At 40.7% G+C, this 15,358-nt stretch overlaps 1 protein-coding gene across 2 annotated transcripts; it reads left to right on the forward strand.

Moving 5' to 3' along the window:
* Positions 1–1,637: 1,637 nt before the first annotated feature.
* On the forward strand, positions 1,638–11,094 carry IL10 (interleukin 10). 2 transcript variants are annotated; one of them, XM_079982461.1, is made up of 6 exons: positions 1,712–1,726; positions 2,207–4,199; positions 5,253–5,315; positions 6,498–6,647; positions 8,253–8,318; positions 9,483–11,094. In XM_079982461.1, the coding sequence occupies exons 2-6, from the start codon at positions 4,041–4,043 to the stop codon at positions 9,573–9,575; spliced, it is 531 nt and encodes a 176-aa protein (XP_079838587.1). In that variant the 5' UTR covers positions 1,712–1,726; positions 2,207–4,040; the 3' UTR covers positions 9,576–11,094. The 2 variants fall into 2 exon arrangements, with proteins under 2 accessions (XP_079838586.1, XP_079838587.1); XM_079982460.1 differs by having other exon boundaries at positions 1,638–4,199.
* The last annotated feature ends 4,264 nt before the right edge of the window (positions 11,095–15,358 follow it).

The following is a 15,358-nucleotide window of genomic DNA, read 5'->3' on the forward strand; positions in this document are numbered from 1 at the left end:
AAACATATTTTTTTTAGAAAAAAAGCACTAAGTTATACCATAAAATTATATATCAATGAAAATATAATTTAATGAAGGATTATTTATTACAACAGCAGTCATAAAGAAGAAACGTGAAACGCAGAGGAAAATTGAGATATACAGGTTAAATTGCCATGTTGGCACTTTGCAATAAATAAGTGGGTTTTGGGTTGCAGTTTGGGCACTCGGTCTCTAAAAGGTTCGCTATCACTGCTCTGGCCCATAGTTTTTCAAAGCCATGGATCATGGCCAATCGTACTTTTAAGAATATGAATAGAATTTAGGTATTGTTTATAACTATCTTATTTTAAAATGTTGGGACAAAAAAATAGAAAATGCTAGTGCAGTTGTATATGAAAAAGAAACCCAGTCATTATAGCAATCGAGATTCCATATTTGCTGATTAACAGCACATATTTAAAATCTTAAAATATCAAATCTTAAAATCCAGTCTGAATGCCATTATAACTGCCATTAATAAAGCAAAATATGCGAGAAAGCTTTCCTATAGACCAGTCATACATTTATATAATATCATACTCCGAGACTAAAGGGCTTGTCCATCATGCAGCAGAGTTTAGGCAAGCTTAAGACCAGTAAAATCAATAGGTTTAAGTGACAGAAATTTCACATTGAAGCTACAGTATTTATGGCCCATGGCTGTTTCAGAATTTTATTGACTATATCAATTAGCATCTTGAATTGTAAGTAAACATATAGAACTTGTGAAGTGAGGTGAAGGCAGCAGTAGTAACAGCGCTCCTCTTGCCACTATGGTCCGCTTTCCTGGTTTATATGAGTGTGCAGACCGAATCCCTTTTCCCCTACCCATGTAATTTTCCGCCCCTTTTGATTCTTTATTACACAATAGTCCACCACTGCAAGTATATAAAATACACAATTCCCTCAAGAGACTTTTAAAAGACCACTTTAAGATAGAATATGATAGAGAAGCAGTTTTAATGACACATTCTGAGAGGCAATCCAGTTACCCCCAAGTATAATGCTGTATGTGCTGACATCAAGAAAAAGAATCTGGGAAAGAGAGAACACGTGCTATAAGCAAATCAAATCAAATCCATGCTGAAATATTACTGGAATTAACCACCATTTTTTTTATAAAAAAAAAATCAGATTCTACAAATGTAAATTACATTCTACAAATGTAAATTTCCTCCACCACCCTCTGCAGAAAAGGTTAGAACACAGACATTTCATGGAAGAATGGAAGAATTGCCTTACTAAATAAAACTCAGCAGTGACCAGCCAGTGGCCTCTGGAAGCTCACAAACATGACAGCCAGGTGGTGGTCATCCCTTCTTGGTTGTCGCCAGCATCTACTACGCTAGGTGCATCTGCCTCTAGATATTACAGAGGTCCCACCTAGCTATCGCATCTCAAATCTATTGACAGATGTTGACATACTTATGCAAAAAGTGTCTGCAAAGCACAATTATAGTCTCCCATTCACTTCAGGAGCACTTTGTACTTGCCTGTGGCATTTGTTCCAAACATAACATTTGAAAGGATGCCAGTAGGAGTTTCTCCTAGCCGTCCAAAGTACATATTGACAGCAGAACAGTGCTGTTTTCCCAAAGTCCTGTGATTATAATATTATAATTGTCAGTACATTTAGGATTGCAGCTTCTGAACTACACTGGAGCAGCTTCTAAGCAAACATACGTAGGATTGTACTGCCTGCACTGTGAGTTTGCGAGGGCCTGGAACAGGGTGTGCATTCCGAGGGGAGGGGGCTCGAAAGATGTGGCTGGGAGGGAGACAGAGTAAGGAGGAATCACAGATAATCAAGCATGCCAGTGGTTTGGGTGGGGGGAGAAGAGGACATGGCTGGAGGGGGGTGGGTCAGATGGAGACTTATAGAAACATGCGTTATGTTGCTTGCACTAACCACCTTCCCACCTGTGGTATCATTGGAAGCTGTACCCAATGGACTGCTGTTGTTGTTACTGAATGCTAGGGTTGTTCATTATAAGACCGTGCTGATCCATTATCTTATTGTGAATAAACAGGCTGATCTAGTCTGTATAATTGAGATGGGCGGGGGGTGTCCCTAACCTCACATGGTTGTGCCCACCTGGGCACTCTGCGCAGCTTCAGTTCTGCCCAGAGGGTTGGGGAGTGGGAGACATGCCATGGTTCATAGAAGTTAACTGTCCTTTACTAGGATACCTCTCTGCATGGGAGCTGCAGTGCATCTGGTGTGGGGTCATTGTCAAGGCAGGAGTTGGGAGCAGGTTAGCAATAACTCAAAGAGCGTCTGTGAAATTAACTGGTGAGCACCGCAACTCTTCCCAGCAGGTCTTGCCCCAATGAGGCAAGTGCAAGGACCGAAGGTCCCCTCCTTCCCTCTGTTCTCTAAGACTCCTTCGTCTTCAGGTCCTTCCCAAGCAATCTAAGGTTCCTTTGACTTGTCTTTCTTTGTCCAGGGAGGAGGGGAGCTGGTCACAGCAAGAGGGGGGCACTGCCTGGCTTCTTCAGCAGCCACCACCAATCTACCTATTGGCCTCCCTCCTCTTCAGCTTTCACTCTAATTCTGACTCTGCCACAGCCTCTTCCTGCTCACTAAACCCTGTTACCTCTTCAGCTTTCAGCACCTCCTCCTCCTGGTCTACTCCCTCTTCTCTCTGACCACTCATTGTTGTCCCATCACCATTTCCTTGGTCTGAGCCTTCTTCCCTTGGGGGTTCCCTAGCTGGTGCCTCCCACTACTCGTCTGCATTCAGCCAGTCCATGACAGTCACGGAGGCAGGCTGGGAATACTCTTGGTGTACCACCTACCTTTACAGCCTCCCTTACTGAGCTGGTCTCCAGACTGCCTCCAGTGTGGTTTTGGAAGAACCACCAGGTCTCTTGTCCTGGGTGACTTCAGCGTGTGTGCTGCGAATGCCTTGAGGCCAGCCCAACATTTCATGGCCTCCATGGCAGCCATGGGACTGTCTCATGCAATATGGTTATCTGGCCAATGCACAGAGCAGGTGTACCCTTGATCTAGTCCTTGCTCTCAGTAGAGAGAGAGGTGGTCTGGATAGAGTGGAGTGCCTTACCATGTTGTTGTGGTGAGACCACTTCCAGGTGAAGTTTGGACTTTTGGTGGCAGTCTTACCTTGTAGCAGTGGGGCACCAATTCAGATGGTCCATCCCCAGAGACCAGTGGGACCTTGTAGGTTCCTCAGCGTTGAACAGGGATAGTCTGGTCATGGTGAAAACAGCCCAGAGCAGAACTATGCAGTGCTCAACAATACAGAAAAACAAACATATATATATATTTAGAAAAGTGCAAAAATTTAGAAGTGTCAGGAATAATATTTGTAGTTGAAAGAGGTGATATATTAAACCCATGGGGATTTTAGCTGCATCTCCTTAGCAAACATGAAATGAACAGGATATATTGTTTTACAATTAATCTCTTGTGTTATTTTTGTCTGGTTAATCCTTATTTGCATTGAGATATATATATGGGGATTTTACATATTTGGGGAAAACCTTTACACTTTTCAGAGATGTGTTTTAGAAATCTGAAATTGATTTGCCTACCAGTTGTGGCAGTTTAACAGGAAAAACAACAGTTTAATAGGGTTTTCAGAGATTTAAATAATGAAAGGTCATTTTCTCCCTTACAATAAGGACATTTACCTAAAATTTAGGAACTAAAGGAACAAAATACCATGATAAATGAGAAAAGCACCTTTTTGTGTTTCCATCATACTGTAATTAACACAGCACAATCTTTCCTTTCTCCTTTCCTACATTTAAATTTACAAGAAGGAAATTATGTAAAAAGATAGAAGGAAGGGGTCTTGGCAATTCTTTTTCTATTTTTTTAAAAAACTTTTTATGGGAAGAGGTTGACCTTTTGGTTAATTTGAGTACCATATCCTGCGAAATGAGGAAGGAAGCTGGATGGTATAAATTAGGAGCCAATCAAGGTGATGGGCATTCAGATCTGGCTTTTTGCCTCTTGCAAACTGAGCTGAACCACAAAGGAAATCTGTGAAGGCATGAACTCTCTCAGAGCCTTTACTCTTCTGTCCCTGGTGCTCAACCTCGAGAATGCACAGGGCCATCTCTCCGAAAGCAGCTGTAAGCGTTTTGCAGACATCCTGCCTCACAAACTCCGAGAGTTGCGGGTCACGTTTCATGAGATTAGAGATTATTTTGTGAGTATGACGATCCTTTCTTCCTCTAGCAGCTTCTGTTGCATCCAGAGTTTAGGAAGAGTGGAGGAAAAAGGCTTTGCTTCTTTTTGTATAGCAATTGAAAACACTTAACAGCTTACTGTGCTATTTGTTTTTCCATGTTTTGTTTTTTTTAAAAAAAAATGTTTTCAGTTGACGTGTTTTAAGCAGCTTAAAAAAATATTGTTGTATTGTTTTATTATTTTTCTGTTTGCCATCCTGGACACTTTTGGGAAGAAAGGTGAGATAGACATTTAATAAAATAAATACTTGCTGATAAGTACAAGAGATGCATTGCTTGGGACACAAACCACCAAGAAGTTCTCCTGTGCAAGCCCCAACAAAATGAATGGGATTCAAATAATTTTTTGATGGATTATGCCTTTCATTTCAAATGCTGTCTAATGCAATTATGTGAACAGTTGTGATTGAAACTGACAAGAAAAACTTTTAAGGTTAACTCATTTTCTGATTTGGGAAGGGGAGAAAGTTTGTTAGGAACCAAAATGTTTCTGAGGGGATCTGAGTAACATTTATGTTATTCTATTTTACCATGAATGTCCAGATATTTGGAGAAAGTTGATATGCATGTGTGAAGGACAACAATAACAGATGAAATGTATGAATAGCTGAAACTCTATATCCATTACCCCCCTTTTTTAGACATGCATGAGAGAAGGGTGTTGATTACATTTAAGTGTATGTTGCTTTCACTGGTGTATTTCTGAGCTTTTACATAGCCATACATTTGAAATCTGAATTTAATCATTCACAATAGTTTAGGCATATACAAAGGTTAGGCATATACTATAATGTATATATATCCTGTGCAATTAAAAGCTTGCTGTAACAATATTTGTCATAGCTATTATCTACCATTGGATGCAGTAGAGAGGGAAGACCCTCAGATAAGAAGTTGCATCAAATCTGAATGCTCACATGTAAAAGAAACTGGGTGATACTAGATGCTCTAAACTCTTTGCTGATAAATGGGGTCAAACTTACCTGAGTCTTCTTCATTGCATACTCTTACAGCAAGCCAGAGATGATGAGCTAGAGATCATGTTGTTAAAAGAGGATCTACTGGAAGATTTCAAGGTGAGATTTCAATTGTCTTCACGCTATTTGGAAATAAGTCTGTGCTGATCTATGGGGTCATGGAAAGATGTTTCTTGGCAGAAATAAACTATGAGACCAGTGTTTTAGACATCATGTCAGGCAGGAGGGTCTTTCTTATATCGTAAACCGCCCTGTGATCTTCAGATGAAGGGTTGTATAGAAATAACAACAACAACAATTCACAATAATGTGAATCTGCCAGTGTATATGTGTTGAGAGCTAGAAGATGCTGTTTTGAAAGGCATGTTATGCATTTTTGTTCTAAGTCTGTGCTGTTAAAATCCTTGACTGCACCTCATCTCCCTTAACTCCCACTTTCCATTTCCACATACAGTACTTACTTGTGAGGAATTTGTAGGGGAAATTGCAACAGTGCCAACCCTATACCAGTCAGCATTACTGTATAATATTTAGGATGTTAGAAGCCTGACTAAGAAAAGCAGTATTCAGTGTACCTTTGCCTGCAAAAACAGTTCTGAACAAAATATCCCAAGAAATCATTCCCTTTCAAAAGTGTTGAGGTTACATGGGGCTTTGTTCAGTTAATGCATAGTATGATCTAATGAATAGACAATAGAAGCAAGAAATATCTACTAGGACTGGCCAAAGTCCAGCATAACTCAGGGGAGTTATTCTCTCACTTGTAGCAGCACTTCTGCTTTTGATCTTAAAGAGCAGGGGAGTTCAGGTCTCTTGTCAACTGGGAGTAATCAAGCAATCAGGAGCTAACTGAGGCTTTCTCTGTGTTGTTATATTTTTAGGAATAATAGGAGTTTTAAGGATGTTATAGTTAATTTACATGTATCAATATTTTTTTTTATTGCCATGCGCTATGATGGAGCAATGGAAAGACGCTATAGAAAATTTACTGAAATAAATAAGTTGGCAGTCTATGGAGTCACAATTTTTATTTGTATTATTATTTTATTATTATTTGCATCAGTTTCCAAGTATGTCACGTGCGTATTTGGGGAGGGTTTATCTTGGCTTATTAAGTAGCACAAAGAAACTCTGAAGTAAGAAAAAAACATTGTTTACAGTGACAGAATTGTCATATGTGCACATTGTAATCCATGGAACAAAAGTCATAATGAGCCATCTTATTTCTGAAATGCCTTATTCATGCGCTCTTACCATTATTATTGTCTCCTCTTCCTTTAGGGGTACTTGGGCTGTCAGTCAGTGGCAGAAATGATACAGTTTTATCTAGAAGTTGTTTTGCCCAACGTAACCACTGGCAGCGCCATTCAGCGGACTGTAAATTTTCTTGGAGAGAGGCTGCTGGATCTGAGACAGACAATCAAGCGCTGTGTAAGTTGGCCTGTTTCCTTTCCTAGGCCACCTGCCATGCTCCCAATCAAACTGCAGTTTCCTGCCTCTGTAGAACTGTTCAAGAGGAGTGAAATATGGCATCTTATGGTGCTTCGACCCTAGAAACAAACAGCATGTTCATTACGCAAAGTTAGTGCTCTACAAAATGGGACTACATTCTAAAGTGCAATATATTATTTTGAAAGATAAGAGAATAGTTTCCACTTCTATTTGTAAAAAGTGTTGTAGGGACAGAAAATATAGGACAGAACATGGGTCTCCATCCCTGAGCAGTGGTCCTGCTAGCTAGGGAAGGTGGGAGACCCAAGTTTGGGAAACTCTGTATTAGAGATTTTAAAAATGAAGGCATTGCCAAGGTGCCTTCACCATTTCTTCAGGTGTCAGAGTCAGTGTTATGTATATTCTGGGCTACAAAAAAGATAAAAATGTCTCCTCCCAGGTAATCACAATTTTGTCCCAAGAAAAGCTTAATCCATAATATGTATAAATTATGCATCGTAAGCATATGATGTGCATAACTTTGCTTATTTTGCCAAATTAAGCTTGTTTCTGCTATTTAAGCAAATGCAAAAATTCATTCACGGCACGTCAGATACTAGAAATCCAGCACAGCCTGTCCTCTAGATTTAAAGTTTCACTATGCATGACTTACACCGTTTCAAACAGATCTTCACAACCTTCAGGTCTAGAAGCTAAATTAAATTCAAGATTCTTTCTGTACTCAATTCTGCACCCAGTAACAATTTCTGCACACAACTGTAGGATGCACGTGGTCTTTGACATAGCTGTATTCATTAAGCACAGTGTTGTAGTTTCTTCAGGAATGAGGTTACCTTCTCTATAATGGTGACCTCATAAGCAGATTAATAAAGCACAGAGATAGATTATTATGTATGGGACTGCACAAACTGACTATTTTATCATACAGCCTGATGTTAAGTGCTGATGTCTTCTTTCATAAACCTTACGTAAAATTCTTACCTAATAGCTGCTGCTTCTACAAAGGCACAGCTACAGATGACAGAGCTATTCAGTGCCACATCCTAACATTACTTTGCTGTGGTGTCCTCACTGTGTCATCTGGTCACAGTATGACTCAGAAAACAAGCACGCAAGGCCACAAGGAAACCCTCTGTGCTTAGCAGAGTTGCAAGAGGAAACTCTCCTCTCAAAGCTCTTTTCTAGGGCTAAGGGGTATTCATGAACTTACTCATCAGAGTTGGGCTGGACCTTTGCCAAGTATAGAGCTGTAGGGAAAGGCATTTGCACTGAAACAAAGCAGAAGTTACCCTCTTCAGTTTTCCGTGGTGCTTGGCTTTGGATTGTGGTGCACATCCCCACCAGGCCAAAGATGTTTCCTGCTTGTTCCGTGTTGCCTGGATGAGCATCCCCAGTGGAACACATCTGTATCCCTTGCGTAGACAGCAGCTGATTGCATGGGTTCTTTGCACTTCTTTGCAGCTTCTTTGCACTGATGGCTCTTCCTTGCTGAGTCAGGCCAATGCGCAGTAGAGCTCTTAGGATTTTCAAGGATAACCAGAAGAAAGCCACTGAATTCACGATTCTTCTGCTTCCTCTTTTCAGCATAGGTTCTTCATCTGTGAAAAGGAGAGCAAAACAATAAGGAACATCAAAGAAACCTATGAAAAGGTAGGTTCCTATATCACATGGCTAAACACCCTTGTTTAGAGGCTTTGCACAGTACATCAAAGAGCCAAAACAATTAGTGTGTGAGAGTCATGCATCCTCTTGCCACTCTTCTGGATTAATACATACACTGTAGATTGGATTTACATTTTCAATTAATTCTGTGGCTTGCCAGTTTAAAAACATTTAAAACCTGAGAAGACTAGCACTGTCAAGTGGAAGTTAAGGAGCAGGAGCAAGCTCACTTCATAGTGCAGGGAATGCAACTTTGTATTTGCACCCAGGCTTTTAGGTGTTCTTCTGGGCATGCAATGTACACCCTTGGGCAGGTTGCCACTGACTACAATAAACACACACATAAACCAGTTGTAGGTGGTACTTAATGTTTTATTTTCCAACACCATCAGCGAAGCTGAAAATGCTATATTCTACTGTCTGGAGCGAGCATTCAGTTTCAAACAACTTTCTTTCATTTTCTGTTTCATCCAAGTAATGTCCAAGGGATGCCTATGCTGTTACAAATGAGGACTTGCTTCCTTTTACGTTAAGAATGCTGTTAAAAAGTGTCCTGAAGTCCAAGTTGTAGTTTCAAAGCAGCTTCCTTCTGTGACCTACCAGTATATCCTGCACTGATCCAGTAATGTCTGTAAAGAGGAATTGTGTAGGTTGCTTGATTGAGATAGATTCTTCTTACACTAGCAATTTGTGTTAATTGTCCCAAATGATGCACTCAGAAACCTTTAAATAACAGTGATTTTTCATCTATTACTCCATTTGTTCAAGTGGCATGTTTACTTAGTCTTTTGTTTCACTGGAGACCCTCTTTTAAAAACGATTATTCTCCTTTGTTCCCTTCTTCAAGCCAGAATGGAATAAAGACAGGGAAATGAAGGCTAGGCTTCACACAATGGTGCAGAGCTGTGTTGTCACAGGGAGGGGCTGGCATTCTTGCTCTGTCAGCCCATCGCCTTCCCAGTCCTGTTCCCCATACTTGCCTCTCCTTCTTGCAAAGTATCACTTCAATCCTGGTCAACAGCGTTCAAAATTCTGTCACATGCCAAATCTCCAGAGTAGAATAAAGATGATCGGGAAATGCATGCATGTTTATCTTGCAATAACTATTATTCCTTCAGTTTGTAATTAATTATCCCTCCTCTTCCTTTCCAGCTGCAAGGCAAAGGCATCTATAAAGCAATGGGAGAGTTTGACATTTTCATTAACTACATTGAAGAATACCTGGCAATGAAGATGAAAAAATGAAACTTTTTTTCCCACTCAGGACAACTAACTTTTGTAACTGTAACTGGAATATATTTTGCAAAGGTTTTACAAGAAATCAGTATTACACAATACTATATATTTTTAACTTAAACTTATTTATTAACACAGATACCTCAGCTTTTGTCAGTGTTATACATTTTTATAAAGGAAAAGCTATAACGTAATTTATTGACCTGTTTTTGCTTCTCCTTCTCCTTTTTACATAGCGTGTTTTTGTCCTTTTAGTTTTCTCTTAGCTTAGGAATGCTCCAAATTGTAGCATTCAAGGAAATGCTTTTTAGGAAGTGAGAAATTGTGAGAAGTAGATTCTAAATCTTTATTATGTTTGAGTCAGCATTTTGGATTTAAATGTGAGCATCATGATCCAAAGACTTCAAACAGGTTGCTAATTTCAGCAAGGGGACTGTCTGCTGTACAATATTAAGTACATCTGAGCATGTCAGTTTCCATTTCAGGTCAGATGTTAACAACTGATAGTTTGAAAGTACAGCCACCAGGCTGCTAGCTGAAACCCGTCATTGGGAACACATCCCACCAGGGCTTAAAGACCCTCACCAGCTCTTGGTCCACATCCAAGCACAATTCAAAGTGTTGGTGCTTACCTTTAAAGCAAGGGTAGCTAACCTGTAGCTTTCCAGATGTTTTAGACTACAACTCCTACAGCATGCACAGCAGAGACAATGGGATTTGGAAGCATTTGGAAGGGTACAGGTTGGCAGCCCCTATTTGCCCATGCACTGAGACCTGTTTTGGAGTATGTCTTCAAGGTGCCCCAACATTTGAGGCAAGCTGGGTAGCAACTGTAAAGAAAGGTTTCTTGGTTGAGGGCACCCAAGTTACAGAGTTCTCAGCTCAGGGAGGCTAATTCATTGCATATACTGGCTTTTTATACTTCCAGAGATTGGGTGAATTTTTTTAAATTATTTCAGGTTTTTTTATCACTGATATATTTTTATTTCTGCTGAATTGCTTTTAATGCTGCCATTGTTTTGTTTTTAATAATTCATTGTTTTTATTGGACTTTTCACAGTATTTTGATGGCAATGCCCTTCTGAAAAAAATGAAGGATAGAGTGGGGAAGTTTGTAAATAAATAAATAGGTCAAACAAGGACAAACATGCACTGAATTTTTTAAAAATTTAATATCGTTGTTGTTTGCTCCTGCAAAAATAATACCTGTCTCTGCGAGCACTATTACATGACTTCTGGTACATTTTATTGCCTATGCTAGCAATGCATCAAATCACAATATGCTCGTGCACTTCTGTGGATCTGGGTTACAGTTGCCTTGACAAATGTGAGACTGTTACTGCCATTGATTTTGCATTTGTTTTTTTAAACAGGAACTAAATGTTTTTCTTCTGCATCAGAATGATTTTTAACCTCAAAGCAGATGATTAAGCATGTTTGCTTTTTGTTATGTAAGCTTATAAGGAAATGTGAAAGCTCTTGTTTACGTCCAACACACTCTGATGTCATTAGGCACCCCATGATGAACAATAAAAATAAAGTAAAACAAAAAACAAAAAATCTCAGCTCCTGACACTTATTCATTCTTAACTTGCTGTTATATGGAAAGGTTAGGAAGAATGAAACTTGGAATAAGAATATGAAAAGGTTGATTTTCCAATCTCATCTTCTGAGTCATTGTTCCTTCTGCTGGGGTTTGCTGGCATGTGATTCACTCAACTGGGCTCTTTGGCTTCTTCCCCTTCTTTTTGCATTGCTATGTTAGCTAAGCCGTCTCCTTGCTGGCTACTCCATCCCACTCAGCACCTTGAGGGTCCTCTGGTTTTTCCAGCTGTAATGTTGCTAACATCACCATGGCTTCCTGCAGTGTTGCAACTGCCACTTATGCGAGAGTTCGGTTCTGGTGGTCCACAGAGAAAGGTGGTCTGACCTTTAAAGCCCTAAACGGCTTCAGCCCTGTATATCTGAAGGAGCGCCTCCACCCCTCTCGTCAAGCCCAGACACTGAGGTCCAACGCCGAGGGCCTTCTGGCAGTTCCCTCACTGCGAGAGGTGAGGTTACAGGGAACCAGGCAGAGGGCCTTTTCAGTAGTCATGCCCACCCTGCTGCACACCTTCCCAGCAGGTGTCAAACAGCTAAACAGCTATGTAATCTGAAGGCAGCCCTGTTAAGAGAAGATTTTAGTGTTTGCTGTTGTGTTGTGTTTTTACTATTTTTTTGTTGGGAGCCACCCAGAGTGGCTGTGGCAACCCAGTCAGATGTGGTTTTTTCCACAAAATTGGTGGCAGTGGAAGAATAAAATAGTGGTGTACAGGTCAATAGTCCGTGAAACGACTGGGGGCTCTGTACAAATGCCACAATGGGGTTTTCAGGAAACAGGTAACCAGGAAACCTGTGCAATGCAGACAACTGAAGAGATGGTTTGCAGAATGAAAAGACACACACTAATAACCCTTGGCAACCTTAAAAGTATGGGAAGCACCAAAAACACAGGCAACATATGCAAACAGTATTAGAAAGAAGAGAAGTCTGAATCACAAGGGAATCTCCATGTAAATAGTGGTGAGTTTATCTTTAAAATAAAGCTCTCCACCCAAACTTCCCCAAGTTTGAAAATAAACTACAATGCAGTGAAAGTCATATTTTGTTCTTATGCATGAGGAACAACAGCATCAAAAATAACCCAGAAGAAAGGAAGTATAAAGGTGAGGTATAGGTAACTTATATTATTACTGATGGGGGACGCAGGTGGCGCTGTGGGTTAAAGCCTCAGCGCCTAGGACTTGCCGATCGAAAGGTCGGCGGTTCGAATCCCTGCGGCGGGGTGCGCTCCCACTGCTCGGTCCCAGCGCCTGCCAACCTAGCAGTTCGAAAGCACCTCCAGGTGCAAGTAGATAAATAGGGACCGCTTACCAGCGGGAAGGTAAACAGCGTTTCCGTGTGCGGCTCTGGCTCTCCAGAGCAGCGATGTCACACTGGCCACGTGACCCGGAAGTGTCTCCGGACAGCGCTGGCCCCTGGCCTCTTAAGTGAGATGGGCGCACAACCCCAGAGTCTGTCAAGACTGGCCTGTACGGGCAGGGGTACCTTTACCTTTACCTTTATTATTACTGATAGCGCCTGTTGTGTGTCTGTTTTGGCTATTATTCTGAACCAAGTTTAAAAAACAATATTTCTGGCACCTCTTTATCAGCATACAGAAATAGTGCACAAAGGAAACATTTTAAAATGCATTGCTAACAGTTATACATGTGACTCACAGCACCTACATCAAACTAGAAACAGAGTACTAAGTTTTAACTTCCTTGCCTTGCCTTATCATTTGCTTAAATCTGAAACTTGCTCACATAAGGTTTTCTGTTGCATGTTGTTTTTATCATCACATTTTCACATAATTTAAATTTAATTACAGTGGTACCTCGGGTTACATACACTTCAGGTTACATACGCTTCAGGTTACAGACTCCGCTAACCCAGAAATAGTACCTCGGGTTAAGAACTTTGCTTCAGGATGAGAACAGAAATTGCGTGGTGGTGGCACGGCAGCAGCGGGAGGCCCCATTAGCTAAAGTGGTGCTTCAGGTTAAGAACAGTTTCAGGTTAAGAACGGACTCTGGAATGGAGAGGTACCACTGTATTTGGTTTCTCTGCTGCCTAAACTGTCCTACAGATTTAGTTATAACACTGACAGCATGAGCATATATTCATTATCAGTACTCTAATCAGCCTTTCAGTTTGTGTTAAGGTGAGTGGAATTTCCTGATTTTTAAAAATGCATTAGCAGCGTCCGGGGGGAATTGGCAAAATGACAACTTTTTGTGTTTGGATTTTTACTTCTTGGAATATGGCAACCCTACATTACTATGTATGAAATGGGGAATGAAATTCTACTTTGTTTGTAATGATCTGTCTGCAAAATGAGTCCTGCTTTTACAGGACAAAATGTATCCATTGTTCCTGCACTTTATGGAGGAGTTCACGTCTGGCTTATGCAAAGGGATTGTCTATGGGATTATGGCCCACCAATCCTGGCTGCAGTTTCCTTTTGCTAGGGAAATTGCTGGCTAATTACTCAGAATGGGCAGTTTCTAGTGATCTCTCCTCCAAAAAGGAACTCAAATTTGAGTAATGCTGACCCTGGAGCTCCTCACTAATTGGGAAGATGGAAGGGAGCATAACAAGAACATTGCATTTATTTTCCAGAGATGATTATGTGATCAAAAACTGGAAATAGGTTCAGAAAATATCCCATAGACACACACATTTGGAAAAACCACAACAACAGGATGAGGAGAAGAATAAAAACCCTACAGATAATCTCTAAGTCCTTGAGACAGATAGCATAGATGATGGTAATGTGATATACTTCCTGTGCCTTTAATACAGAAAAGAGTCACAGGCAGAGACCGCAATATGGGGCCCAGAAGAGGGGATCTATCTATGACAAAAAACTACACATAGACAAAATCCAAACTTGCATAATTCTGGAGGCTGTACTTTTCGTGAATAACCCGTGAGCTAGTGTGATATCCAATGTGAATCACTATTACTTTGTCAGAGTTTAGGTTAGCTCTTTCTGCAAGGACATCCTGGTGAGAAGGATAAAAGTATAGTAGTGTCAGTATTACTCTAAATAGAAAAAACATTAATAGATAACACAAACTGTGAATAAAGACAACTGGTGACTAACAGGCATCATGTGGGTGAGTGACCAGCACAAGAACCAGTGGGTTGTTGATGACAAAAGTTGTTGATGACCCATCGAAGAGGAATCTTGGGCCTGGGCAGACAGAGGTGCTATGCTGATGGTATATATGCTTGAGGTGAGAGGGAAAGAGTGTATTTCGCAAGTTGTACTTGGAAGAAGAAGGGAGAACAAAGATGGAGATCCATCTTGGGCAGGTTGGCTGAAGGCTGGCTGGGAGAGATGCCTTGCACGTCTGGGGGGGACAAGCTCTTCTTGAGATGACAATGCTGTAAGATCTCTACTCACTCCATGCAGACTGAAAGGGTAAATTTGTCTCTGCTACATCTTCAATTCTCCAAAGGAGTGCAGACCCTGAATGAGTTCCTGGAACCTCCTGGGAATTTTTCACCACTCGGCAAAGAGTGATGGTGGAGCCCAACTTTTGTAATAGTATTTTGTTGGGGGTTGCTGGTGTTCAAGAGCATACCAGAAATTTAGGTTTGTTCAATTAAAATGCTCTGTTACAACAAACCCATTCTTTAAAACAGCTTTTTATGGTTGGGAAAGAGGTGAGGAAATGCACCGAAAAGTCTATGGTTATCAATAAGAAGACTTTATTATCATTATTATCAGCCTTTGCACAGCAAGGCAATTTACAAGCATAATAAAAACAATTAAAATGTTTTTAAAAACAGTACAAAACAACAACGGAAAACAGGTTTTAAAGCAATGCAAAATGAATTCCCAAAGCAGAGACCTTTTCATCCAGCTGGAAATGCTTATTGAAATTGAAATATTTCTAGTTGTTTCCAGAAAGGGCAGATAGTGGGCATTGTGAACAGGAATGGTGTTCCGAGGAACAGGGAAATCCATACTGAAAAGCCCTGCTCCATGTAGAGCTTCTGATATAACCACCACACACACAAATCAAAATGAATTCAGGATGAAGGTTCATTGCGTGGACAGGCGGAGTCCCCAGATCCCGAGTGGTCCCCCCCGTCATGTGGAATAACGACTCTAGACAACGCGCTATGGGATTAAATTGGCCACAACTTTATTAAATTTCAAATGTGGGTAGACCTTGGCTCAGGCATTGGGCGTTCTC

The sequence above is a fragment of the Podarcis cretensis genome (genome assembly GCF_951804945.1).
Source record: "Podarcis cretensis genome assembly, chromosome: 6".
Classification (NCBI taxonomy): domain Eukaryota; kingdom Metazoa; phylum Chordata; class Lepidosauria; order Squamata; family Lacertidae; genus Podarcis; species Podarcis cretensis.

Excerpts from the sequence above, each read along its gene's own strand:
- IL10 (XM_079982460.1), top strand. The coding sequence starts at position 4,041 with ATGAACTCTCTCAGAGCCTTTACTCTTCTGTCCCTGGTGCTCAACCTC. Across the intron at positions 5,316-6,497 it reads ATCTACTGGAAGATTTCAAG|GGGTACTTGGGCTGTCAGTC; the intron begins GTGAGATTTCAA and ends CTCTTCCTTTAG. Across the intron at positions 6,648-8,252 it reads GACAGACAATCAAGCGCTGT|CATAGGTTCTTCATCTGTGA; the intron begins GTAAGTTGGCCT and ends TCCTCTTTTCAG.